This window comes from Opisthocomus hoazin, chromosome Z, assembly GCF_030867145.1.
Source record: "Opisthocomus hoazin isolate bOpiHoa1 chromosome Z, bOpiHoa1.hap1, whole genome shotgun sequence".
Taxonomy (NCBI): domain Eukaryota; kingdom Metazoa; phylum Chordata; class Aves; order Opisthocomiformes; family Opisthocomidae; genus Opisthocomus; species Opisthocomus hoazin.
Genome location: NC_134454.1, coordinates 13976972 through 14004932, shown reverse-complemented (window position 1 = coordinate 14004932; position 27961 = coordinate 13976972). Strand labels below are relative to the sequence as shown.

The 27961-nt window shown below is 40.8% G+C and overlaps 1 protein-coding gene across 5 annotated transcripts; it reads left to right on the top strand.

The window, feature by feature from the left end:
• The first annotated feature begins 1391 nt into the window (after positions 1 to 1391).
• Positions 1392 to 25002, top strand: PJA2 (praja ring finger ubiquitin ligase 2). Of its 5 annotated transcripts, none has more exons than XM_075411348.1 (9): positions 1392 to 1458; positions 4502 to 4702; positions 7248 to 8304; positions 11887 to 12099; positions 13468 to 13671; positions 16562 to 16673; positions 22592 to 22706; positions 23009 to 23124; positions 24281 to 25002. In XM_075411348.1, the coding sequence occupies exons 2-9, from the start codon at positions 4504 to 4506 to the stop codon at positions 24410 to 24412; spliced, it is 2148 nt and encodes a 715-aa protein (XP_075267463.1). In that variant the 5' UTR covers positions 1392 to 1458; positions 4502 to 4503; the 3' UTR covers positions 24413 to 25002. The 5 variants fall into 5 exon arrangements, 4 of the variants coding, with proteins under 4 accessions (XP_075267463.1, XP_075267462.1, XP_075267464.1 ...); XM_075411347.1 differs by lacking the exon at positions 1392 to 1458 and adding an exon at positions 1947 to 2198 and having other exon boundaries at positions 24281 to 24998; XM_075411349.1 differs by lacking the exon at positions 1392 to 1458 and adding an exon at positions 1947 to 2198 and having other exon boundaries at positions 13486 to 13671; positions 24281 to 24994.
• The last annotated feature ends 2959 nt before the right edge of the window (positions 25003 to 27961 follow it).

The window sequence follows — 27961 nt, the reverse complement described above, 5'->3', positions numbered from 1 at the left end:
GGACACATTCACAGAAATCACATTACATTAGGTCCAGTGTTCACTTGTTTTTTTTCTTTGTCAAAGAAGTTTATTCTCAGTCTTGGTTGTCATGTTTGAAGAAGTAGATATTGTTGTTCATAAATGATTCATTCCTAACTATTATGTTTAGAGTGTACCCAACATGGTAACTCTGGATGACTAAAAAAACTTCTGTTGGAGATGGAAGCAGGCTAGGCTACCATCATCTAAGATTTTTGGGGGCTTTTTTTGCAAGAACTGACTGTCTTTATTATTGGAACAGAGTATACTTCTGCTGACACGAGTGTCGAACTATGTAAAGTGACGGCTAGTTGAAATATTCTACATGAAGTTGGCAATGAGAGATTTCCCTGAGGAATGACTAATCATATTAATAAAAATCAATATTCAATCTTTCTAAGAACAGTAGTTGAAAACGGGTGAAAGTTCCTCACTGTAGACAATGTGCAACACGTCTTCTCCAGCCTTGTTTCTGTGTGGTGCAGTCTGTGCTCTGTCTTGACCCCAAACGCTGCGTCCTTCTCCTCCTGCTTTCTGCGTGCTCAGCAGACAGCACAGTCCTGCTCGCGGTGAGGCCATTATTTCTCTTCTTCTCCCTTGCTCTGCCCCTCTTTGTTTCCTCTGTGAAGGCTGTTGTGTCTTTCTGCTTATAGAACCATAGAATCATAGAATGGTTTGGGTTGCAAGGGATCTGCCATGAGCAGGGACATCTTCCACTAGACCAGGTTGCTCAGAGCTCCATCTGACCTGGCCTTGAACACTGCCAGGGAGGGGGCAGCCACAGCTTCTCTGGGCAACCTGTGCCAGTGTTTCACCACCCTCATGGTGAAGAATTTCTTCCTAATATCTAATCTAAATCCGCCCTCTTTTAGTTTAGAGCTGTTCCCCCTTGTCCTATCACAACACGCCCTTGTGAAAAGCCCCTCTCCATCCTTCCTGTAGGCCCCCTTCAGGTACTGGAAGGCTGCTATAAGGTCACCCCAGAGCCTTCTCTTCTCCAGGCTGAACAGCCCCAACTCTCTTAGCCTGTCCTCATAGGAGAGGTACTCCATCCTCTGATCATCTTCGTAGCCCTCCTCTGGACCCACTCCAACAGGTCCACGTCTTTCCTGTGCTGAGGGGTCCAGAGCTGAACGCAGGACTCCAGGTGGGGTCTCACCGGAGCGGAGCAGAGGGGCAGAATCCCCTCCCTCGACCTGCTGGCCACGCTTCTCTTGATGCAGCCCAGGGCACGGTTGATCTTCTGGGCTGCAAGCGTACACTGCCGGCTCATGTTGAGCTTCTCATCCACCAGTACCCCCAAGTCCTTCTCCTCAGGGCCGCTCTCGAGCCCCTCCCCGCCCAGCCTGTACCGGCGTTTGGGACTGCCCCGACCAACGCGCAGGACGTTTAGCTTCCCGCCCGCCTCTCAGCGGCAGGATCTCCTTCCACGCTCGGGTAAGCGACCGCCCGCGAGGTGATCACTCAGCAAGAGACAACACACGCAGGCCAGAAGCACGGGACCGGGGCAGCGGCTCGGTGGCGGCGGTGAGGCGCGCTGCCCGCCGCGACGCCCCTGCCGCGGCTGCCCGGGGGTCGGCAAGGCCCGGTCGCCGGCAAGGCCCGGTCGCCTGGGAGATGCCCGCCCTCCCTGCACGACTCGGGAAGGGCCGGTCAGCGGCGCTCCTGCCGAGGGCGATGGCCTCAGCCCCTCCGCGGGACGGGGCAGCCCCCCACGCCCAGGCCGGGCCGGGCCGGGCCGGGCCGGGCCAGCCCCCGCTTGCGGCCTCCCGCTCCCCGCCGAGGCACCGCCCCCGCCCTCTGCCTCTGTTCCCGCCTCCCCCGGCGGGATTGGTCGCTGCGTCTTCACCCTGGCCAAGTATTGGCCTCCGATGTCGGCTATAAAACGACTGGATTGGTTGTAGGGTCGGTCGTGGGCGGGGTGAGTAAGTACGGCATCAGCCTGGGGTCGGCGAGCGGTGGTGGTGCCGGGACGTGGGCCCCCCCAGGGCGGGCCACGGAGCGGGGGCGTCGCTTCAGGGTCAGGCTTGCCGGGTGCGGCCGGGCCAAGCCGGCCGTCCCGGCGGCCACCCCGGAGTCTGCCCCGGAGTCGCTGTGGCCGAGGACGCGGGCCGCAGGCGGTGGGCCGAGGGAGAGACCGAGAAGGCACCGTGGCCGCCTCCGTCCGGCGTCTGCCGGTGAGTGGGGGGCCGAGGCGTCGGTGGGCGCGGGGCACGGAGCTGCAGAGCAGGCACGGGCGGCCGTCCAGTCCCGGGTTTGGGGGGCATGAGCGGGGGGGGGGGGGGCGGTTTCTCCCCCCATACGACAGCGTGAGGGCGGCTCCGTGTCCCGGGGCGGAGGGGCAGCCGGCAGCGTGGCGCCGAGGCCGGAGAGCCGCCCCCAAAGCGGCCCTGCCGGCTGGGTTCCCGCCGCCGTGCAGGACCGGAGCGGGTGTGAGCAGGCTCGCCGGTGAAGCGGCCGCTTGGCCTTGCTCGGGCTTGGTTATGAAGCGGTCGCTCTGCCGGTTTGCCGGGGGAGAGGTGGTCGGAGCCGGCTGCGGGCAGAGCCACCCTGTCAGGCTTGGAAGGCAGGTGTCTTGGGCCTGGAGTCCAGAGGAGGTTTGTCGGGGGGCATCAGCTAAACGTGTGTGTTTTCTTACACGCGGGCACAACCAGTCCCGCTGCACAGGATGGGTTTGCACCTGGATGGGAACCTCCTTGAGGGTGTTTCTTCTGTGTGCTTGGGTCCTTGCACCTTTGGTGCAGGTTCACTTGAACTGCCCGTCTTCTGCTGAGCTGACTGCGGTGCAGTGGAGTTCTCTCGGTGTAGCGTGTGCTGCACGTGTGTGCTTGACTTGATACTGCTGGGGAAGTAACACTTTTTGTGAAGGATGTGTATCACTTACATAGCATGTGAGTCTGCGGGGTGCATGAAGACATAAAAAGGAACTTTGGTATTTTGACTGTGGTGCTGAGTATGGGATGCATCTGAAAGCTTAGAGACTGCATTTAGGTCCTCTTTGATGTGCAGACACTTCACTCTTTCCGTGTGGTTCTTGATTTGCACTTGTCTGTGTACACAGTTAACCAATTTAGAGGAATGATTTTTGCTTAATATTCTGTTGCACTGTGTCTAGAAAAAACAGATTGCCCTGTAGCAATAAAGAGTGCTGTCACTGCTGTTCTCTGTTAAAGCATAAATCATAAAGAATATGTACTTTATAGGTGTAAATTTCATTTAGGAGAAGTATACATATTTAAGCAATAAAATAAGTTTGCAGCTGAGTCAGACTTGCACAGAATTGCTTTCCTGTGCTTTCTCAACCATTAAAGAAAGAAAAATGTCTGGAAAAAGTTGTTCAGAAAATTCATTATTTTGAAGTTGCATCAAAATGCAGGATCAGGAAACTTCTGTGAAATATGCCTCTTCTATTTCCTTTGCCAGGTCAGTGAATTGCAACGCAGTGTAGGTGGTGAGCAAAAGTTCTTGGCTCATCAAAGCCTCGTCAAAACAAGACATGTTTATGGATTATGACCTTGTGAAGTTAGCTGCTCCCATGAAGATGTTGACTTCTACAAAAGCAGTTTCGCATAGCAAATAAAAAATACTGAAATGATGTATTGTGTTAATTGAGCAAATACTGTTACGGATATTTGTAGCAAAAAGTTAAGCTGGCATTGCTACCATTTCTATGTAGTGATCTCCCTTGTTTTCCATAGTACTTGTTGTGATTGTTTTGATTCTTGAGCTCTTAGGAAGGCTTGAATAAACCAAAAAGTATTACTGTGCTCTACAGCAGTAGAGGCCAGTGACCCATTGTACTGAGCACAATATACTTGTAAGACAGACAGCCTGTGGCTTGTAGTTTGCAGTGTAGGTAGTGTTTGCTTGGCATGTGAGGTACTTGGAGTTGTGAATGTAGTTGAAGTTGTAAGCATAATGTTTACAGTTTAATGAAGATTTATTCTGGTATTTCTGACTAATATTTAGAACCAACAAAGTGTGGGGAGAAAACTGGTATGTTGATGATCCCCTTTCATTTTTATGCATAGGGCTGTAAGTCTGATAGTCCACTGCAGAGTTATAAAGAAGCTTCAGCAGTTTCTTATCTGTATGTTTAGTAGTGTATTCAGACAGGTCCCAAAGGTCTACTTTGCATTCATTTCAGTTGGCAGATGTTTGTAAAAACTTCAGTTAATGCCTTGAAACAATGTTGAAGTTTCAGAAACAGCTTTGAGTTTGGGAGAAAATAGGTAAACCCATACCACTGGAGGAGGGGAATGCTGGCTAACCTTGGCATTCTGTTTAGAGCATCCATGGAGAAGTGGTGTTTTGAATGCACTTCTGGTTCTTCATAATAGTATTGTTAGTGAAGCTCAAGACTTCAGAGAAATGGAAAATTCCATGCTAAAAATATTATGTCAGAGTGTTGGGGAAGAAGAAAAATATTGTTGTCTAATGCAGTCTCTGTCTTTTTTCTTTCCTCCATGATCTCATGTAGCAATGGGTCAAGAAGCTGGCAAACCTGCCTGGCCCGAGCCAGCAGGAGGATATCGAACAATTACAGGTAGAAGATATGGAAGAAGACTTGCCTATGCTGGTTTTAGACCATCTTTGAATTGCCAGGATGGAGATGAATATCAACACAACGAAGACTATGAACGATTAGAATTGGAGGATGCTCAGAAAAAGAATTATTTACGTATGTGCATGTCTTTGTATGTATATGCCATTTAGTTGCAAACTGGGATGTGTGGGGGTGAATGGGGAAGGCACACAGAGAAATGTGAAGGGAAGAGAGTAGCCACTTAAATAACATGTGTAAAGTACACTTCATATAGCTTATAGAATGAAACTTAGACTATACTTTAATTTGCCTTCATGGTATCTTAGGCAGTTTAATTTTGCCCGAAGAAGTATGTTCCTGAATGAGTTAATGCATTCAAACCAACTAGATTGTCATAACATTGTATAACTCAAATTATTTTGTCTGGAAATTAAATTACAAATTACATTTGGAAGAGAATACCTATTCTAAACTTCTGTTTGGAACTAGGCTGTAAAATATTTGAGGGCCAGGTTGTTCTGTCTTTGTCAGCCTTAGTGTAGTTACAGTGGGCATTAGTTTAAGCCTATAGAATATCTTCAAAGGTTCTCTTTTTATTTGTTTATACCAGCCAAACCATTTCTCTTATTTTATGAATACTGAATGTTAGTATTTCCTGAAATGTCTTTTATGACTTTAGCATCTGAATAGTAATTTCATAGAGAAATACAAATTGGCTTGTTGGATTAGAAAGTCCCATCTACTTGTGTGTATGAGGTTTTCTGCTAAAAAAAGTTTGATGTAGTCTCAAATCTTCCAAAGTACCATTTTTTCTCCATCTTTTATAGATTATTTTGAAACTGCTTTCTCCTAATTATCTTTTTTTTTTTTAGAATAGCATAGTGTTAATTTAACTTTGTCATGTGTGATTGTTCTTGGAGATTGTTATGTGATGTAGATCACCTTGGGGTGGTTTTATTTTTTTTGTAACTCAACATTTTTGCTATTGTCTGTAATTTGTACATTTTCTACACTTTCATCTAAATGTGTTTTAAGACAGTGTTGACACTTGTGAAGATATTCCTACTGTCTCTCTATAATGCTGCTACCTTTCTTGTTTCAGTTACTTGGAAATGAGCGTACTGTTATTCTAGGGGTCATAAGAAATATGCAGTTTGGAGTGTATTATCTCCTTGTTCTTAATATAATTGTACATAAATTTCTGTTAAGTCTAATAACAAAAGGCCTTTCTTTTTATATTTGGTCCTTTTGTGTTATGACTTTTCAGATTTCTCTTTGAGAAATGTTTCAAATTGGTTTATTTCCCTTACCTCAACTAGTTTACATTTTTCCCCAGTTGATACTTACTTTTTGGTGGGTGGGTACTACCTCAAATATGTTGCATATTTTCTTGCCAAATTGGCTTGACATACAATATACATTTAAGAACTGTGGAAGATGGGTAGAAGGAGATATTCTTGGAAATACTAAAATCTGACTAGTGTTGGTCTTTGATAACCTACTACAGGTAACTCTGGTTGAGCAAGAAGTGTGGACTGAATGATATCCAGAGGGGCCTTCCTGCCAACTGTGGCTGTTAGTTTTGTGAAGGAGCTTGAAGATTTTAATCAGATAAAATGTAATGTTAAGGTCCTGCTTCCTGCAGGCTAGGCTCCTAGTGCTGAGAGGCACAGCTCTCATAAGAGTCTAGTGCCATGAGTTCAGCAATTTAGGCATGGATTCGCTATTTAGATGGGACTGCCTTTTTTAAATTTCCACTGTTTCCTCACTCCACCTGTTTTTTCAAATAACATGCTAGGGAATCCTTTCAGTTAACCATGCATGTCTTTTTTTTTTTTTTTTTGGTCTTGTAGTTAAGTTTCCAAATCTCATACTATTGACTTAAAAACTTCAGGTACTCTCACCAAATTATGCAAGCCATTGTATGTTCAAAAAGAGTTTGGACTATTGCCTTTGTTAGGAGTTTACAAATTACTTGAACCAAGCATTAATTTTGTAGTACCAGCAGTATACATGTTTTTACCTTCTTTAACTCTTGCTGCTAGGTTTGATATTTATTGTCCCTTTATGCAAGAGCTGTTCAAGTGTAATATAACCAAACTGGAATCTGTGGTGATGGTAACTACCAACTGTAATTCCACATTCATCACTGCTATTTTCTTCTTACGAGGAGTTGCACTCACAGCTGCATATACAAAATAGAATGCTATTAGTATGTAGTTTATACTAGCAACAAATGGCTTTATCTGAGTGTGGCAGGAGACACAATTTAGCCAGTTAATGAATTGATTGTCCAATCCTTATGGAAAGAAATGGTGCAGCTTTTTAAACCTTCCAGTGTTTTTTCAGATTTGCTGTTCTCATCTTAAAACTCCCTTTTGCATAAACAGTGTAAAAATGCTGCTTAGGAACATGTTCCTTTAAAACTTGTTTTTCTACTATCAGGCTGAGCTGAAATTGTGTCATTTAAGTCTATTTCTGTGTACTTACTTTATATGAATGAGAATCTAAATATAGTAGTGAAGAATGACTGCATCTCAGGTAAATGTTACTCTTTATCAAATTGCACTGCAGTCCTAATGAACTCTTTGCTCTTTTTGATGAGTGGTTGTTGTAAATGAGAATATTTCCATTGTTTTTCATTATTCCAATGCATTCTTTCTTACAACTTTCTGTGAAGGTTCCAGTCCATTGGTTGAAGTTTCTTCTGGTTTATTGGATGAGCCTTTGTTAGAAAATATTGGAACTGAAGAACACGTTTGTCAAAATATATCAAGCCGAACGTTTGAAGCGAACCTGTCACCGTTTTCTCTATTCTCGTATCTGGAAGCCAACAAAATCTCAGGGACCTTTATAAATCCCTATGAAAATTCCGAGGGGCTTGCAGAATATGCTTCTGGAGGACGTAGTGATTTGAATGGTCAGAATGGAATTTCTTTTGTAAACATCGACTCTTATGAGCCAGATAGCAGCGATGGAGAGGAAGATGATGCCCAAGATGAATTCACTTTGGCCAGAGAAGAGCCATGTGTATTTCAAGAAACATTAGATAACATGCTTTTTGAGTTAGAAAAAGGCGTAGAGTCTTTTACTGACTTACAGTCCCGATTATCCATTCTCAACCACAGTGCTTCTGGAGAATGTTGTGAAGAAGCAGAACCAATGCCTTTAATGAGATACTTTAGCATGGATTCAGATTTGGTGTGTCCAAACAGGATATTTAGATCTTTTGCTGAAGAGCAAGCCATACTGAATAGTAACTTGAATGGTGCCAATTGTGAAACACAGCAGACAAAAAATACAGTGGATGTTGCAATTGGAACCACTCTACCAACTGATGATGAATTAAATGTCAGTGATAGACAGACTGACCGAGGAAATTCACCTGAGCTAGTAGTGAGACCTAAAATAAGAAAACAAAATACTGCAAACCGGTTGGCGAGAGAGAATCTTCTCCCTAGTGATGAAGGAGGAAGTGGTTCCTGGAGGAGAAGTGCAATTGCTGAAGTTCAGCACAGCCATGCTGGGTGTGCCTTGAGAAATAGTAAAGAAGGGATGAGTTCTAGTATGTTCTTTGACTCAAGAGAACATGAAGGTCATCAGAAGAACACAGAAATAGACCTAAGGAAAAATGCATCAGCTCAAGACCAAAAAAGTGCATGTGGTGATAGCACTTTTTGGGATGAATTTGAAGACTGCAGCAGATGCTTCTCAGTGTCCCACAAAGATGAGGACAGGTAAAATTTCATTTTTATATCTGTGTTTGTATTGAATCTTTTGTGCAAATCTTAATAATTTGTTAGCAGATGGGACATAAAATTTCAAGCAATTTCAGAACATGATCAGATATCAAGACGCCAACTTTTCTTTTCAGTTCTCCTTCACCCTTCCTCAAGTCCATTAAAGAAATGGTAATGTGCATTCTTCTGGTAATGTAAAAAGCCTTTCCTTGTGTTCAGGGCCAAAAGTGCCTTACCATTAAGGAAGATTACATGTATATTTTTATTTTATTTTTACTGACTGGAAGGAGGGTAGAGAGGGAAAAGCTCATTTAGCATTTTTTTTGGCAAATTACGGGCCTTGGAAAGTTCCCTTTGAGACTTGTTATTTTCAGAACGTGTTCTTTTTGCCATCAAATCTCAATATTCTACATGACAGTCTGTATGTTCTTCTCTCCATCCCTTTGAAATAAATTATTCTTCCTTCTTTTATCCAAAGAATAACTTGACAGGACTGCTTATAATCCCCTTGTTTATGGAAAGTTCTTCAGACTAGTAGGTGTTTCCAAAGTAACTGTCAGTGAATACAGTTTCAGATCTACAAATGGCTCCAGCCTGGATGCCAGGAGTAGTATTCAGGTTCTGCCTGGTTTGGGCTCTACCCAGAAGACAACGTAATTTGGATAAACCTTGTGTTGATTAACTTTTACTCATATATTGCTGGTTAAGAACTTTTCACTGTGAGTTGGACTTACGTAACTGAGCTATTGGATGGTAAAAGAAATTTCTAATCTGTTCATTTATGGTATATCCAGTAGTGCTTGCAATGGCTTTAGTTTTTTTCCTATTTTTCTTCTAGTTTGCTTTCATGCTGTTGATTCTATTCCCACTGTGTTCTTTACAAGACATCCTCTGGATGTTGATGTGGCTTTTGTGTGTGTGTGTGTGCGCTTTCCATTAGTCTTCATAAGCTAACCTGCTTAGTAGACTGTGTTTCTACTGCTTTTGTGGAGACAGCAGCATGAAAATTAATCTGCATAAACTCTTGTTCTTAAAATATCAGTCTCAATTATGAGAGAACAAAATCCTCAAGGTGTTTTAAAATGGCTTAGTAGACTTAATTTTGTTTTTTCTTATTAAAGATATAGGTAGACTTACAAATGAAGCCTTTCCTTCCTTACAAGGTTTACTTTTTGTAAAATTGTTGTTACTGCACAATATTTTTCTTTTCCACTTCTGAAATGCTGCCACTAGAAGATTAAACTGCAGTGGAGGAAATGCGCTGTATTTTACAGTTACAGTGCTGGCTTCCATGATGTGAACTGGTGGATTGTTTTAGAGTGACAAAGAAATACAGATTGCATATCTGAAAGTGACTATGTTTATCATGATGGCAGTAACTGAACCACTAGACAAGAAGCATATGTGTTCTTTAATGTAAAAAAACTGTAATTTGTGTTCTAAAACCTCAGAAGACTTACCCTTATGAAGTAAATTGTCAATAATTACTCTGTGCAAAGGAGTAATATGTTTTTCCACTCTCAAAAGATAGTTTGTTTAAAGGGTTAATCCATATTACATGTTTAAATCTATAGCTGTATGAAAACCAGAGCTGGCGTAAATGTCAAATACACCCTGCAGCTGAACTTTCACTACTTTCCAACTCCAGGAGAAATTCACCTTGCTGTTTGCTGCAGCATGGGCCTTCACCTCACACTTCTGCTTCAAGGAAGTGCCCAGCTTTTGTGGTGTTAGTGTGTAGAAGCCATGTGAAAAGGAGGAAGTCTTGCATATTAGTTAGAACCATGTATGCTTTAAGTTGGAAAGGTCATGGTAGGTCCCTGGAGGACAGGGCTGGTGGTGTAAGGATCATATCCTTTATCTCCCTCCATCTAGTTTTGGATCATATGGCAATTACAGGCCAGTTCAGCCAGAGCTGAAACTTTTCTCAGAAAATCCATGTGCAGATGCGAAGTTAATGTGTTATGCTTTTGACAAGTCACAAGTCTGTAACTCTAACTGTTAAGTGATGTGTTGCTTCTCCACAGTGTTGGGCATAGTTAAATCCTGGGTTTTGAAATACATTCGATGTTCTTCCCTTGTTCAGTATTAATGACTTTAGGCGTATCCTCTTTTCTGGTTTGGATTAGTGTTTGTGTACAAACTTGAAAGGGAACAAATTTGACTAACAACATAGGAATATTATTATAAATTGTGTTGAAAATTGTTCCTGAATTGTAAAATAGAGAAAACTAAAATATGAGACTTGAATATTTGAGGTAGTGTTACAGAATGCCTAATTAACCTTTATAAAACAAAGAAAAAACAAACAAAACAAAGGTGCTAAAGTGTTGCTATTCAACTTGAGTTGGTGTAACATAAGGTACATTAGACTGCATATCAGAATTTCTTAACAAATGTAATTTCTATTGTAAGGTGGTCCTTTAAAATATCTCAGAGTTAATGAATATTTTCACTTCCATCACTTTCCCTAGTCCTCAAGATTGTGATAGAAAAATATATTGCTTCTTCAAATTAAAATACTTCATTATGATCTATCTTCTTTATTCTTGTAAAACTTGCAGTGTATAAAGTGCAGTTTTTCAAAAGTACTTGTAATTCAATAAATAGCAAGTTTTATTAGTATGTGCTTGTAATATGATATAGAAGGAGGCTTTCTGTAAAGTGATTTTTAGGTGAGGAGAGAACTGATACACACAGACATGTTGGGTTTAGCAGACTGAAAAGAGAGCTGCGGGTGTTATGGATTGCTGTGTAAGATGTGCTCTATTAAGCATGTTTGCTGTTCACATGTATTAGTTCTCTGTAACTTTTTGAAGTGACATAGCTGTTTGACTATACTTTGAATTTGGGTAAGTGTCAACTGTCACTGCTAGCACTGAGTGAACCTTCGAGGTGGCATTACCAAAGGTAGCAGCAGATAAGCTCACCCTTCCTGAGATTCTGCTAACATCACTGTTTTGTTTAAGCTGGCCACAAGTTGTTATTTACTGCACTTTTCTCTGTGGCGGCTGGGCAAATTCTCTTTGAAAAACTCACTGCAACTTGTATAATTACCCAGTCCAACTAGAGGAATGGCAGGAAGTCATCCATTGCATCTTTGTATAATGAAAAAAAGGGACCACTGTATATGATTTGGATGTTATGAGAGCTTTTATGTTAAGTTTTGTTTGGCTGAGAGGTAAGGCCAACATTGCTCATTGTTTGTTAAGCAAGCATTGGTGTTCTCAGTCACTACTGCTGTCATCTCTGTGTGCTAGGAGAAGGATGTGTATAGAGGGTCTGGGTTTATAATCCCAAATTGCTATATGTACTCTGAAAATGTGGAGGGGGAAGATCAAAAGCTTTTTGCAGAGTGGATGGGCAGAATTCTTTTTTAGGAACTGATTTTTTTTTAATTGGCTCTTTGTGTATACTTGCCTTATAATACATCTATAAATAGTACAAAATTAATTTCTCCTAGAAAAAATAGTCTGAGAGCAATGTTCATAGAAAAGTAGGAAATCATGGAATGTTTGTCTTTTCTTTCCCCTAAAGCAGTGTTTAAATTCACACCCTGTTGCCTTGTTTAAATTGCAGCTCAGAATGCAGTGATGGAGAATGGTCTGCAGCTGTGCCTACATACTTCACTGCTACAGAAAGAGAACAGTCCTCAAGTGATGAGAGCTGGGAGACTGTTCCAGGCAGGGAGGAGTGTGAGGCTGAAGTTCAGAGCAGCAGCAATGGTGTAGAAGAGAACACAGATCTCTGTTTCCAAGGAGGGTATGGCTTTATTTTATTAGCTAACATCTGGTAAGTTTCAGCTTCAGTGGTAACATGGTATCCACATAACACTACACAGAATAACATCAGTTCTAAAACTGGTTACTATATTAGCAATAATCATTTGCCTACATCAAAATAATCTGAGTAGTTGTACGTATTTCGAATCGGGGGAAAAAGTGGCATGTCATGCAAACAATTCTATTCTATGAAAAACAGAAATAATGAGGGCATTGATATGTAGTGTCAATAAGTATAGAAGGCTGGATATACTGCCTTTGAAAAGCTTGATAAGGCAAGTTAATTGTAAAGATGCGTATGTTACGTACCTATCTTCTGATACTGCGTAGTGCTGCTTGCAGAGCAGTTGATTATCTCTGCTTTATTGCTTCTCATATTCCATTGCTGCTCTTTATTTCTGCAGCCCTGGCAGTGATAGAAGTACTTGCTTGCTGAGAACTTATTTTTCCAGTCATTCAGTACTTTACTTTATCAAATATATCTCTTTGTTGCAAGGCAAAATTTGTAGCTATGAATAGCCAAAGAAAGTTTTGTGGGTTTTTTCCCCCTAAGCATCTAATATTGACCTTATATTCTTAGTTTGGGTCTTTATAAAGCAATAAGCCTAAATTCTTTCAGCTTCTTTCAGCTTCTTCCAATCTTAGGTAGAAGGTACTTGTTACCAACCACTCTGAATTTGTTACTGCTTTTTTAGTATCTTTGCCTCTAGAGGTTTGGGGAATTAGCATGGCTTTAAGAAAACATTATGAAAACTCATCTGTTTCAGAAGAACAATGATGAAGCTGTGTAGTCTTTAGCTGTATTTGATGTGAACAGCCTGCAAATATACTCATTTCTAACATGATTCCTGTTTATTTAACCTTTGATAAGGAAAGTGGCACTTACAGCCCTGTGGCTCTGAACATCCAGGTGACTTGTGCTCCTCTAGAAAATCCGGGAATGAGAGGAGTCTTTCTCCTTATACATACAGCTTCTCTTGCAAATAATATCACTTTGCGCTCAGGCCTAGTTTCGCCGTGAAAGCTGTTCCAGGGTGTCAACAGAGACTGTCTTTTTAGTGGCTTTAGGACCTTGTACATGAATCTTTAGTACCAAAATTACTAGCCCTGACAGGGATACTGTCTGTGTTAGGGGAAATGCAAAGCAGGCTACTTTACTGCTGGCCTTGAGCATTAGACAAGTAACTTTGCCACAGAATCATGGGTGTTATTAGATTGTGAGCTGGTGCCACTGGAAATTTCTTGGGTTTTACAGCAAATACCAAATTCCTAGTCTGGAACTCTGCAGTGTGAGAAATATGCAGCTGCAGCCCTTGTAATATGTGTAACTTCTGTTGCTTACATGTGTTTGTGAATTCCCCTAGACTTCTAGTTTTAGCTTTTCATTTATTTCAAGGCAACAGACATTACTGGAAGAAGGAGAGATTCCTTGGTTACACTACCAGGAAGAAGCAGGAAATAGCAGTGATGAGGAAAATTATCCAGTTAGTGATTTTATGAATCCGGGATTCTTCCTGTTGGATGGAAATAACAACCTTGAGGATGACTCCAGTGTGAGTGAAGACCTGGACGTGGAGTGGAGGTATGCCTTTGATAGTTTTCTGAACTAATTTCAGAGGTTTTATAGTTACTGTTTGGTTTTTTACGTTGGATGTCAAAAATACTCATGGCTATCAGTATGCACTTACTTTAAAGGCTGATAATCTGGATTTTAAGGCTTAAGGTACTTCAAGTGCTACACTCCCTCTAATGAGAGATAATGGATGTAGATTTGCTAAAATCAGGCTGTGATCTGACAAAATTGTGGAGCACTAAATATTCAAGGGATGGGTGTTCTTGATAAGTACAGTGCAAGTATAACAAAAGTACAGCAAGATGAATGTAATCAATCAGTGCAATTTTATAACTGGCCTTTTACTTTTTTGCAACTAGTGCAAGTTAGATGTTATAAACCTGTTGTATTTCTGTTTGAAATGCCATGTGCCTACCTAATACCTTAATTTTGAATTCTTCACTCAATTTACTGTCATGAGATTACTGAAGAATATTATGATATATTTATTACAAAAGATCTGCAAATAGCAGGGTCCTGCAAGTGCAGGGTCCTGCACCTGGGGAGGAACAACCTCATGCACCAGTACAGGCTTGGGGTGGACCTGCTGGAGAGCAGCTCTGCGGAGAGGGACCTGGGTGTCCTGGTGGACGACAGGTTAACCATGAGCCAGCAGTGTGCCCTGGCTGCCAAGAAGGCCAATGGGATCCTGGGGTGCATCAAGAAGAGTGTGGCCAGCAGGTCGAGGGAGGTTCTCCTTCCCCTCTACACTGCCCTGGTGAGGCCCCATCTGGAGTATTGTGTCCAGTTCTGGGCTCCCCAGTTCAAGAAAGATGAAGAGCTACTGGAGAGAGTCCAGCGGAGGGCTACAAGGATGGTGAGGGGACTGGAGCATCTCCCCTACGAGGAGAGTCTGAGGGAACTGGGCTTGTTCAGCCTGAAGAAGAGAAGGCTGCGAGGGGACCTTATAAATGCCTATAAATATCTGAAGGGTGGGTGTCAGGAGGATGGGGCCAAGCTCTTTCCAGTGGTGCCCAGTGACAGGACAAGGGGCAATGGGCACAAACTGAGGCACAGGAAGTTCCGTCTGAACATGAGGAAGAACTTCTTCCCTCTGAGGGTGACGGAGCACTGGCACAGGCTTCCCAGGGAGGTTGTGGAGTCTCCTTCTCTGGAGATATTCAAGACCTTTCCTGTGCAGCCTGCTGTAGGTGACCCTGCTTCGGCAGGGGGGTTGGACTAGATGACCCACAGAGGTCCCTTCCAACCCCTACTATTCTGTGATTCTGTGATTCTGAGAAAGTGATTGGAGCCATTTGCACAGCCTAATCCTAGAATAGTATAGGTTGTTTGTTTTAAATTGAGTGGGCTAGACAGATGCTTTCCAGTGAGAGACTTCACACTTGCTGTCTCCTGCTTATTAAAAATATTGTAAACTACAGCATATACATACCAAAACCACTGTTTTCTGCTTGTGAAGTTAATTGTGAAAAAACACATCAGGGACTAATGTGTGAGAGTTCAAGCTAGGAGTAAGGCAGTGTTCTTACACAATCTTGCTAGCAGCAAGCTAGCAAATGAGTTGTAGAATATGGACAAAAACCGTTTAAGTGTTGGAGGTTAGCCTTGGTAAGCTTCCTAATTACTTGAAATATGAAGGAAGATGCTTCTCCAGTAGTCCATTAAGTTTTGTCTGAGCATACACAGTTCTGGACATCATTTTGCTTGTGCCTGTTTTAAGATTTGGTCTCTGAATGTTGAAAACAGAACTTGAAGCAGCTGCTAAGCTATGAACTGTGATACATGATGGAATCAAAATCTGTTGCAGAACGAGCTTAATAGCATACATATGAAACGTATTAGCTGAACTGTATGCCCTTTTACTCCGGAGTAGTCAGCAGTGTAAGTTCCCATCATGTTCTTCTGAAGTCTGTGTTGTCTTGAGTGTACCACTGTAGTGGGAGCAGGTGCTGGCAGAGGCGTCTGTGGGGTGGCCTCTATGAGGAGAGGCCGGGACTGCCCAATGTGGGACACAAGACGGCTCCAGTGGGCCCACTGCAGGGTGGTGCTGTTGCGAAAGGGTAAAAAAAATGCTGCACAGGAGAGAGTGAGAGAGTAGTGAGGATGGTGTGAGAGAAACAACCCTGCAGACACCAAGGTCACAGTAGAAGGGGGAGGAGGTACTGCAGGTGCTGGAGGAGAGATTCCTCTGGAGCCCCTGGAAAAGACCACAGAGGAGCAGGTAGGTGTTTGCTGAAGGAACTGTGCCTATGGAAAGCCCACACTGGAGCAGTTGGTCAAGGACTGCAGCTTCTGGGAAGGACCCATGCAGGAGCAAGCTTATGCTGAAGGATTGCAGCCTGTGGAGGGACCCCACACTGGAGTATGGGAAAGGTGTAAGGAGGGAGGAGAGTAGCAGGGAGGAGCAGCAGGGAGGAGCTGCCATGGATGAACCACAGCTCCAATTCCCCATCCTTCTACAGTGCTTGGGGTAGGGAGACATAGAGGAGTTGGGAATGAAGGAGTGAAGTTGAGTCTTGGAAGAAAGGAAGGGCCAGGGGGAAGGAGTTTTAGGTTTTTTTTCTCACTGTCCAAATCCATTTTTACTGGCAATAAATTTGTAGAACAACCCAGATTGGAAGGGACCTCAGAAGATCACTGGATTCAACCTTCCAGTTACATTAAGGTTCCCCCTTATGTTGAGTCTGTGCCAGTGGTGGTGATTGAGTTGAGGTGAGGGAGTGAGAGAGCAACTTGGGTATCTGGCAGCCAGCCAAGGTCAACCCAACACAACCCTCTCATGAGAGTATATGCACACAGTTGTTAACAGGTGATATGCAGTAATTTGATGTACCCAGTGCTTTTGTTGTTACTATTTCCTTTGAAATGAAGACCATGTTTTCTAACTCATGTTTTTCAGACTACTCGATGAGTTTGGTGATGGCCTAGGACTTGCTCAGGCCATTCCTTCTGTCAGTACTCAGTTTCTTACGTCTATGGCACTAGAGGCACGCTTACAACAAGCTATGGAGGTATTAAAATACTCTTGATGTTATGTCAGTGATGTTGTGACATAAGTTTTTATTACTGAATCCTTTTTCAGCATAATCTGCAAATCAGGGGAAAATTACTTTTCTGTTTTAGCTCAAACTTTCAGGACTGCAAGCTTGAAAATGAATGCTGGAAGTTCTTTTAAATGATGTAGTGCGAGAAGTCATTGATCAGTGCTACTTCTTTTAGAATACATATTTTCTCTTAAAGCAAGGAAAGATACTGATTTCTACCAGTATAAACATACGCTATTTAAATTATTCTAAAGAATGTTGCTAAATTCCCTGCATAACAAAGGGAAGTCTATACTTGAATCTATGCCTATGAGTTGTCCCAGCTTTTTTTTGCAAGAGTACAATTGAACGGCTTATATTTTTATTCCTCAGTTGAAGATTTTTCTGTTAGGGTCTTATCTCCATGTATTTTAAATTTAAAAAATACCAACACAAAAAACCCCACCCAAAAGCAAAAAAGTATTTTATCTTTACCTTGTTCTAATCTTGTTTCATCTGTCTAACTTTGAATCAATCAGAGCATTTGTTATTGAGAACCAGCACGGTTACGATATCTCTTTTCTGTGTTACGTGACATTGGTTATTGTCAGAGTGAATACAGAGCTAGCTGAAATTCACTTTGTAATATGACATTCTGGCACTGCCAGAAATGTCCCCTGCAGGGTATTTGTCTAAGCGTTAAATGATGTGCAGCTATATAATATGGTGTTACAACAATTAAATTGAATGCTTTGTGTGACGTAAGTTTAGGGGCATCAAGGGGCAGTTTGACTACTAGCTCTTGGTTAAAAGGGGTGAGCAGGGCAGACTATATGTCATAGTGTGCTTGCAGACAAAATACCAAGGATACTTTAAAATGCTTTCTAAAGCTGACAGTAAGTGGAACAATCACAGACAATTTTTTCCATGGATGTGTGCAAAATCAATGAATTTGTCAATAAACTTCATGGGGATTTTCCAAGGAGGTTGAAGCATTGTTCCCTGAAGTTGGCAGTCATTCAATTTCCAGGTATTGGGCATCCCCAAGGTGTATGGGAGGACAGCATTGTTCATGATCAAGTACGACAGGGTCTTCTCCAGCTATGGAAGATCTTGTTAGCATTACTCATCTGGAAACTCTTCAGAACTGCTTATTAATGTGTAGGAGGTCTGATATCCTTACTATAAAAGCAGTATTTTGAAGTTGTATAGAGAAGACTCCTTGTCTCTTTCATAGCTGCCAGTTCTCACTACATCAAAAAGGACAGAACTACAGAAGCAGTTGACCTCCTCCTTCACACCAAAGCCAGAGGATCTGTGTAGAGAGGGGAAACTAATCACATCTCCTTTTGTTAGTCTATATGTTAACATTTGAAGAGGGGACTGAAGTGGTTATGGCTCGGAGTTTTTTTCTTTCTCATTACTGTGTAACAGTATTTCCCTAGTTACTCTGTCAGAAGAAACCTGTGCACTCTTGACAGGCTGACCTGTAAAAGCAATCCTAGGTGGCTGTGTGCATGGCTGGCTGAGAAGGTGCTGTAATTATGTTAATGTCAGCAGGAATGGAGTGTTATTGAACATACTTGGCGAGCAGGTAGATGACTACAAAGGTAGTTATTCTATGGTACCTCTGGTACAGGCTAATGTGGATATTGAACAAGAGGGAAGGCAATTCTTTTAAATAGTATTTGTGCTTGAAGTTAACTTTTAAGTGTCTGAAACTTTACAGTGGGTGTAAAAGGCTGGTGTAACTGGATTTAGTCAGCAGAAGATGGTAACTGAGTAATAAAAGGAACAGCTGTATTGACTGTGACTAAATGGACAACACAGGTTTTGAGTAAGAATTGAGTAGTTCCTCCAAATCTTGAGTAGAATATAGAGCACCTCTCTTTCCAGTATGAAGATGGTTACTAAAACACTTCAGAAAATAAGATCAAGGATTACCTAAATCTGTTCAACATCTCTTAAGCAATATTGCAAGTATTTCTGGAAGTTGACACAGTGAAGAAAAAAAGACTCTATAATGTCTGTCTATCCAGAATTAATTTAAATTGCTTGAGATCCTGTCTTTTAATGACCACAGAAAGATGTAGACAGGATCAGGATATAATATATTCTCCATTCTAGAAATATAGGACTTGCAAATGTCTAGTCCAGTGTAATCTCTTAAGAAAATACGATGTGACCCTGTCCCTGACAGGATTAACATAGACTAGAAACTTGAGTTCCTGGAAGGTGTTTAAAGGGTGCTCTTTATATCAGCTTTCCTGTTGTGGAGTGTGCTCCACAAATCAAAAATGTAAAATCTTCCACTGGAATAGTACAAATCTGTGTTACAAAGCCTTTTCCTTATCTTTGGTACAGTGGCCACAGTGCTTGCTCAGATATCCAAAATGTGGCATACAGCATTTTCAGGGGAAGAAAACAAATTTTAAAAATTGATCTTAACAACACAAAAGAAAACTGAACTATCTTTTCAAATTTGGGTAAGAGATTGCTGAAAATGTCTTTGCTTTCTGCTAGAAAAAGCAATTTCTGGTTTTCCATTTGTAGGGTGTTTAGAAAACATCTGTAATGTGACAATTTTTGTTCTGTAGTTTGTTGCACTGTGTATATATATGTCAAGTGGAGAGTTAGAGATCACTGTGAGGGGTATCAGTAACAAAGGTCAGGGTCATCAGGCTTGAGAGCTCTTTGAGGAAAGTGAAAATTGAAGCTAGTTGCCTTGCTTCCTTATGATTGGTATTTTATGCTCCTCATCCTTCTGCCCAAGAGTGAAGCGAGTGATTTCATCCATTCTTGACATAGGTCATGATATTTCGGGGATCAGGACTTGTTCTAGTTTTGATAGGCATTTTTCTGCAGGGTGATTAGGTTTCAGTTTCACTCCATACTTTTTCTGCTTGTTTTGCAACTTGTTCTCAACTTCCAGATCTTACTGGTTGCATGCATGTTTTCTTTCTCTGAATGACTATACCCCAAGCTGGTTTGCCACTTTGAGTGTGAGTATATGGATAATATGTAACTGCAGCTTTCTAACAGGCTACTTGTTGCCAGTTATGCTATTTTAGTATTATTTAGATATGGCTTTAGGGCAAACAGCTATTAATTAAATCTTGCTTGGGCTGGTTCTACCTTATGGATGCAACATACCCCTACTGTTTCAGGTTTAAAAAGTAACCCATCTTCTTCCTGATAATAAGTATTTTTGCACCAGAGGTTTTGTAATGGAGAAGTCTGAGTTTTGACTAGCTTTAACTATTATTCTGATGAGCAGATTAAGTGGAGTTTAATTATAAGATCATTAATAATATGTCTAATGATTGACTTTATTGAACCTGTTCCTGATTTACATCATATACCTCAAGTTTCCCAAAATTCTCTTATCTAAAACAGTAGATTCATTAACCAGATCTTTTTCACCTATAACAACATAATTTATTACAAGAGTCTATATAGCTCAAATTTCTGAAAAATTTTCTATCAGCAAACTAATTTGGTGTAGCCATGAAACACTTGAAAGGGATGTGACATGGTAATGCATCCAAAATTCAAGTGTATATTAACTAGGGTGGGGGACATCTGTCACAATTGTGACATTTGGAGGGGAGAAGTGGTGAATACATTCAATTTTTTTTTCTAAAAAGCTATATTCTATGAACACTCTGGGATCATGAAATGTAATAAACTGTATGTGATTTATTTTTGTTACTTGCATTTGTTTTCAAGAAATTACTTAGCTGGGAGTGTTTGGTTTACTTCATTAGCAGTATAGAACAGGTTTGGTGTCTCTGCACTGTTGGTGACTTCATTTATGAATATTTCCTGTGCTGTTTCACAGACGGGAGGAACTCAAACCCCTGTAGGCTATAGCACTGCTGGTTTTAGCAGTGTCCAGCATTTGGTTTATAGTACATGGAGCAGTAAGCAGTTGCGCAAGTAATAAGAGGAAGGAAATAAAGGTATCTTTGAAATTGTAAAGGTATCTTATAAAAGTTGTAAAACAGACACTTTGCTCTGCTCTGGTTTTGAATATGTGGTTTTAAGCATGGGAGTCATTGTGAGGCTTTCTGTCTGTGATGTTTCTTTTGTGTAGCTTTTGAAAGCAAACAATACAATGCTTTTGTAAATAGTTTTCTGTTTGAGAGTACTGATACTGGATATAGACAGAGAGGTTTGACACATAGGCAATATTGCATCCTTTTGTTTGCCTGTGATCTTACCTGTTTTTTCCAGCTTAATGAAGTTAAGCACAGTATTTTTACCAATAAATGATTCTCAGACCATTGCAGCTGTGTGTTGAATGACTTCACGGGCCCTAGTCGTGTGCTCAATCAGAATCATTTTATTGCTCATACAATACAATAGTTACTAGAGCCAGTCGGCTTTGGATTTGTGGCTTTGCAAATGCCAGTTCACGGTTGCTGTTTTCCAGGATCTTTTGCAGCTGGATGTGTGAAAACAGCTTATCTCATGAGAAGAGCAAAGGGAGGCACAGGATGCGCTGATCCTTCAGGGTCATGAGACAGTGCTGTTCTGTCTCAAGTAATACGGTTTCCCACAGCTGTACCAAAATACCATTACAGATACTAAAATCATCTTAATTTTAGTAAGGCTGTATTGTCTGCTGTAGCAGAATTGAATGTTTTTAAGCTGTTAAACTGGATGAGTGTACCTGTTTTGCAGGTGGACTTTCACACTGCACTAGAAATAACTGTCCCAGGATTTCCTTGGAATTTAACAGATTTCTAGATAAGAATACATGTGACAGTAGGGGCTGTAAATATATGTCTGTTAGCTCATGCTGATCTCTCTGCCACAAGCATTTGACTGTAGGTATAAACCTGGTAGTTTAGGTCTGTGTGGGTTGGTTGCCTGAGCGCCCTTGCCTAAGTGCAGGCATGTTTCCAGGCTGTAGCTCTAGTAACTTTCTCTGAAGCTTAAAGACTACTGAAGATGTTTGTGCATAATCCAAAGTTCCTCTGGTATATTTTTAGTTCTTTAGTTGTGTACCCCCAACACTACAAAACTGTCAGGTTATCTTAAACTTCTTATCAAGGGAGTTTTGTGACCATTACAATCAGTGATTTTCATGCTGATTAGAGCAGTGAGTAGTTGTACTTGAGGGGTGTGACTAGTTCGTTCAGGATATGAACTCAGTGCTGCTGTGTTTTTGGCTCTTCAGTTTGTTCTGCTGTTCAGACAGGTATATCTAGTACATTTCTTAGTGAATATAACTAATCTGAGTTCTGTATTGCATTTTTTCTACTGGAGATCCTTTCAATGTCTCATGGGGTTGAATGTATGACATTAACATCAAATCTGCCTGCTGTAGCATCCGTCTTAAAGATTTTGTATGGTGAAAAATTGAAGTTTCAAACAAGATCACTTCAGAGCACTATGTCTGTATTAAGTCATTATACAGATGAGAAACATCTGTGTGGATCCTGTTTTTTCTGAAAGCTTTCATTGGTAGTGTAGCTGAGGTCCTTAATATTTTTGTTTGTAGCTGAGTAATTAAATAGTTAACGCCAGAAAACACATCAATGGGGCTTTTATTTTCAGAAAGTGAAATGTAATGGCAATTTTGTATTAGCAAGCTTTACATTTTTAACTTGCTGCCTTTTTTGGTACTTTAAAATGAGCAAATGTTCATTAGAGGGTAAGTTGTGACTCTGTCCTGATACTTTCAGAAGGCTTGAATAACAACCTGTTACTGTTTTGACCTTCAGTTTCAACTCGCTCATTACAATAATAAAAAGAATGTAATGGTTAGTTTGGCAGACATAACTTCCATTTAAGAAAGTAATACTATTAGAATTGGATTCCTTTTCTTGCTTATTTGTTTTTATGTGGAATGTTACATTTGTGAGTAAGAGAACTCGGTCTCTGCTCACCCTTTTCAGGCTGCTCTGGCACATTTGCAGTCTATTGGATTTGATGTTGAACAAGCTCATCCACCAGCTACAAAAGAAACCATAGATTGTCTGCCACAGATTATCGTCACAGATGACCATGATGGTATGGAAAAATAATTAAGAATTAATTTCCATAAAGTTTATAAGAACGAAGTTAGCTGTAATACCATAGATGCAGTACTTCAACATACTGTTTAGCTGATAATGCTGTTCTAAGAGCATTTGGTTCTTGAGTCAAACTGAGCAGAACTTTGGTCAGTTTGGAAAACTCATCTTTACTGGAGTAAGTGTGATTGTATTTTGTGATCATTAGTGATGCTGTTGATAATATGTGTATTTTAATTTTAGCTCGTCTTAGTTGTAAAACAAGGTAATAATAATGCTTTTTCTTCATCATGGGTGTAGGTGAAGAGCAGTGTTGCACCATCTGTTGCTGTGACTATGTAAAAGATGAAGTCATAACAGAGCTACCCTGCCATCATTTATTTCACAAACAATGTGTGTCTCTTTGGTTACTGGAGGTAAGTACTACAGGGTTGGTGGGGGTTTTGTGGGTTTTTGAGTGTTTGCTTTTGGGGAGGAACAGTTGCTAACTTCTTGAAAATGTGGGATGATGTACTGAGAAATAACTGGCTGTTAATTTTATGCATTATGGAACCAAATTCTAGTCCAAGTGAGGAACACAATTTATGTCTGTACCCACCTGAAGGCGATTTCTTGAATGGAGGAGGTATTTTTGTGAGGAAAAACATGGCCTGCTTTTAGTAGGAATGAGAGATGGATGAGTTAACTTGTTTTGGTATGGGAAAAGCTTTTTTAACTGTACTCATACCTTGAAGAAGGTGGCTTGGTTTTCTCTGCGAAGAGTAAAGGATCTGATCTGTCTTGCCAGAATGTCAGGCCCATTTATGGTGACAGCTAAGGTTGGCAGGAGAATTACTGAAATGCTTGTAGATTAATTTAAAAAAGTTACCTTTGGCAAATCTATATTGTATTCGATTTCACTTTCATAATCTGTAATCAGCTTCCTTCCAAATGTCTGCCAAAAGCTTACATTGTATTGAGGCTAGCCTAAAAGAACTGAATTAACAAATTGTTTTTTTTTCCTTGCACTTGCACTCTGCTTTATGCACAGTATGAGCCTGGGCTTGCTAGTTCGCAGAGAGCCTACAGTGTAACACCTCGTTTACTCAAGAGGTACGAAGGAGAATTAATTGATTTAGGCTAGAGAGATCAGATCAGAACACCTCTAGCATGGCTTGTTACCTTAATAGTGATTGCCACATTGAAATTGCTTGTATTATGTCTTGCCTTGTTCTGCTGTCATAGTAAACTGCTCTTTCTGAAAACTAGGCCAAAGTACTTACTACTACATTTGGGCTGTACCTACTTTACTTTTAATCCTTGCCTCAAAAAAAATTCCCATCTGTGAAATCAATCCTTTGAAGAAGTTCTTGCAGAGAGCCTGATGTATCTGCTGTGTAACTGGTCTAAAAGCAAAACAAAAATTTCTTTTGAGATTGTTAGCTGTCTCTTCGCTCCAGGTAGCCATCCAGCCAAATTTGACTTTGACACAGTGCTGTTGTGAAGATACTTCATAAAAAATTACCTTTAGTTTTTCAGTGGAATTGAATGCAAACTGTGCAAATGACCTGGGATTTTTCTTCTTTTTTGTAGTCAGGAACATGCCCGATTTGTCGTCACGTGCTTGCACCCATGTGTCCTGAAGCAACTGCTGCCACTAATTCCTTTCTGTCTGATCATGATTCAACATCTTCTGTTCATGGTGCTACAGGAGCTTCAAACTAGGGTCTGAAATTAAATCTTTGCAACCAAAAATGTAGATTTTGCCTGTCTAATTACAATGTGAAAAAAGATGTATAAAATTAATTGTAAAATACTGTCTGTATTATATGTTTCAGTTTTGAAAGACGCTGCAAACCTTTCTAAACTCTTTACGTTTGCAATAATACTTTAAATTTCCAAACTTTTAAGTTAGAAGTATGTGCAGCCTTTTTTCTTTGCAGAATCTTGCTGATAAGTGTAATGTCTAAACTTTGTATTATGATATTTTTTCCAGAAAGATAATTTGGTACTTTGTTTGGGGTCTTGCAGCTGCAGTGCAGTTGCAGCTTGTTAAAGTTATGTTTACAGTCAGTTTTATGTAATCTGAACTATTAATTTTATCTAAGTTAGTGCCACCAAGAGACTTTGTAATCGATCTCTCATATTTGCATCAAATGTGAAGATGTTCTGTGATAACAGCAGTGGTAGAACTTGATTTCACTGGAAAAAACTGCATAACTGAACAATATTTCTTACCAGTTTATTCAATAATAAAGTCTTTCCTAATGTCAGAACTGCTATTAAATTTCTGCTGTCTGTGGTTTTTTTTATAAATTCTACCACCATTTTTAAGCCTGTGTTTTGAATAAGTGTAAGAACTATGGAACTTCACCTGAAGAATCGGAAGTTCTAAGTTTCTACGAATTTGCATCTATAAGAGCTGGGCGGCTGGTTCCTTCAATTTCTATTCAAATTCCATTCTACTGAATAGGTCTCCTGCATGCATGCTCTCTCTTTTTAGGATGTATTTATTTTTATAAATATTGGAGCTGGGGTTGCTTTCAAATGCAGATATAGTTAAAATATTTTTGGCTCTTGGTGTCTTGAGTCTGAAAAACATAGTAGAAACTTCACACACTTAATTGAAAAATACATTTGAATACTTGGCTATTAGTATAATTGTTGTAAAGTTCTTTCACAAATTTAAACACTATTGAAGTTTCTGGTATTTGCACAGGTTGCAGTGGGTTATGGTACACTTAATATTATAAAGGAGAAAAGACTGGTTTCTAAGATGCATTTCTATAAATAATACGCCAGTATATGTGAAAACTTTGAAGGACATGGAGTTAGTCATTATGGGACAGAAAGATAATGTTTGGATGTGTATGTACTAATGGCTGCACAAGAACTTTTCTGTACCCATTGGATAGACACATGATTTTTAAAATGTTGGTGCAGGGGAATAATATATGAGGGGGTCTGCTCCTTGGGTTTTCACTTATGTAAATCCAAAGTGTCAAGTTATAAGGAAGCCAAAACAATAGGATACTAGTGAAAAGTGGGAGATGCCTAGCTCCTTTCCAGCTTATTCTCCTGTATTAAAAGTCTGTATTTGCTGAAGGAGGCATCAGTAGGATTTGGGCAGACAGACAAGGAATGTGTATGTCTAGGCATACTCACCAGCAGAATTCATACCAATCCAGGAAGTGCTGTAATCTTTGGCATCTCCATTGCAGACTAGTGCTGTGAAGAGTGGTTCACCCATGGCTACCAACTGCCCCAGACAATAAAATAGTAACACAGCCTTTAAAGCTCATTTAAGATGTGTATGAGATGTTTGTAGATGGAAGAGAAAGTAGGGATTAAGGCATCTGTATTGTTTGCAGGGGAAAACACCAGAATGATGGACTTGCTATCAAAATTGTTCTTTGGGGCCTTTTGTTCTTCATTAGCTCCCCCTGGAGCAGATGTTACAGGTATTTTTAACCAGCCTGTGCATTGTTTCTCTCTGGAATGGCACTGTATGTTGACCTTCATTTAATCTCTTAAGCACAGTGTTTTATAAAGAGATTTACTTCAAATTCTGTGACAAGGTTTGAAAATCCTCTTGCTAGAAGCTTTTGACTCCAGACTTAACCAGCAGTGTCAAGAGCTAAGCTAGAAGCTTTCCTTTGTTATCTGTTGCTGGCCTCAGCTCTGACTTGTTCCTATTTCTAAACAGCTGCCTAATAAGAAGAGGGTTCATGTTCTCTTTTTTCTTTTTTTAATGTGAATGGAGGGATCTTATTTGCAGATTTTTTCTGGCTCCTCATCTGAGGAAACAACAGATGAAAAGTCTTTCTAACAAAGTGTCTGAAAAAGCATATGCTAGGTCACATTCAAGAGGTTACCAGTAGAAGTGTTTTCACACGAAACAGAAAGTAAAAAAATCCAAACCTTTGGATCATGTCCAAATGTTTGTTGCAATGATTTTTTTTTTTTTTTGGTAAATGAAGTCAGAACATATTGCTGTTTCAAATATAAAATTTGTTTGGTTAAAAAGGGTCTAGTTCTTGAAAAGGCCCTGCAAAGTATAATGTTTTTCTAGAATTAAAAAAATTTATTTTCTTTATGCTCAAAGAAAATATTCTAGACATTTTTAAGTAAAAACTTTTAGCTGCAAGGAAGAAAATATTTTTGCCCCATGTTAGGCAAAACCAAGCATTGCACAACAATGTGAAAGCAAATATGAGAAATAAGCTTGTTTGTTAAAGGTTCATGTTGTCTATACATGCACTAGTACGTTGGAAGCATCTAATTTCACTATGTAAACTGCATTCATTGTAACATTTCCATAAAACGTTTCCATTCCACAGTTAAAATGGGTTTTGTTTGTTCTTAAAAAACCCAACAACAGAGCCTTTCTTGTGTTCTGTTTCCTCCTTTCACATTCTGGTAGGTTTTGAAAGGATAAATTATATGTTTTGGTTATCAGATTCAGGTAACAGATTTTTCTTAAATAGCCATAATTAAAGAAATGAAGGTAGTGTGAAAAAAAACTTCTCTTCAAGTCACAGGGGAAGTTCCCTCAGTTCTTGTGCCTGCATATATCTCGATTTTGGTTAAGGTTACTTGGGGAGCAGTCTGGTAGCAGTCACAGCTCTGCAGCCACCTTCCTTGTTAAACAATGCAGAAGGCTCCTAGTTCCCCCCACGTTTCCTTATTCTGTGCTCTTTCTCCCTAAGAAAAATGTCTTTAATTATCTCCCAGATTTCATTTGCCTTTTTGCATCTGAGGGCAGTTTCCTAAGGGATCCCATGCACTAGTGCTTGAAACAGCCAAAAGTTTGCACTTTGAGGTTTAGGGTCCTGACTCTACTTTTTACCTGTCCACCCTCCTGGCTACTCAAGTAGTGGGCATCGCCCTTCCAGGAGATATCCTAGCTATGGTTTCCACCCATGGGAAAGCTGTTGCCAGAAGGAGTGTGGGGACCCAGACGGGGGCCCCACGCAAGAACGCAGGTGTCCAGGTCCCTGGCTGCAGGGAGTGCCTGAGCCTGGCGCTCGTACCGGAGGACAGCAGAGACAACGGCTGTGTTCGGTGCGAGCAGGTGAATGACCTGCTCAGCCTGGTGGCAGAACTGAAGGAGGAAGTGGAGAGGCTGAGGAGCATCCGGGAGTGTGAGAGGGAGATCGACTGGTGGAGCCGCACCCTGCCTTCCCTGAGGCCGAGGCAGCAGGAGGTGGCTCCACGAAAAGCAGAGAACCCCCTACCCTCTTGCCACCGAGCAGAAAGAGGGGGCCTAAGAGA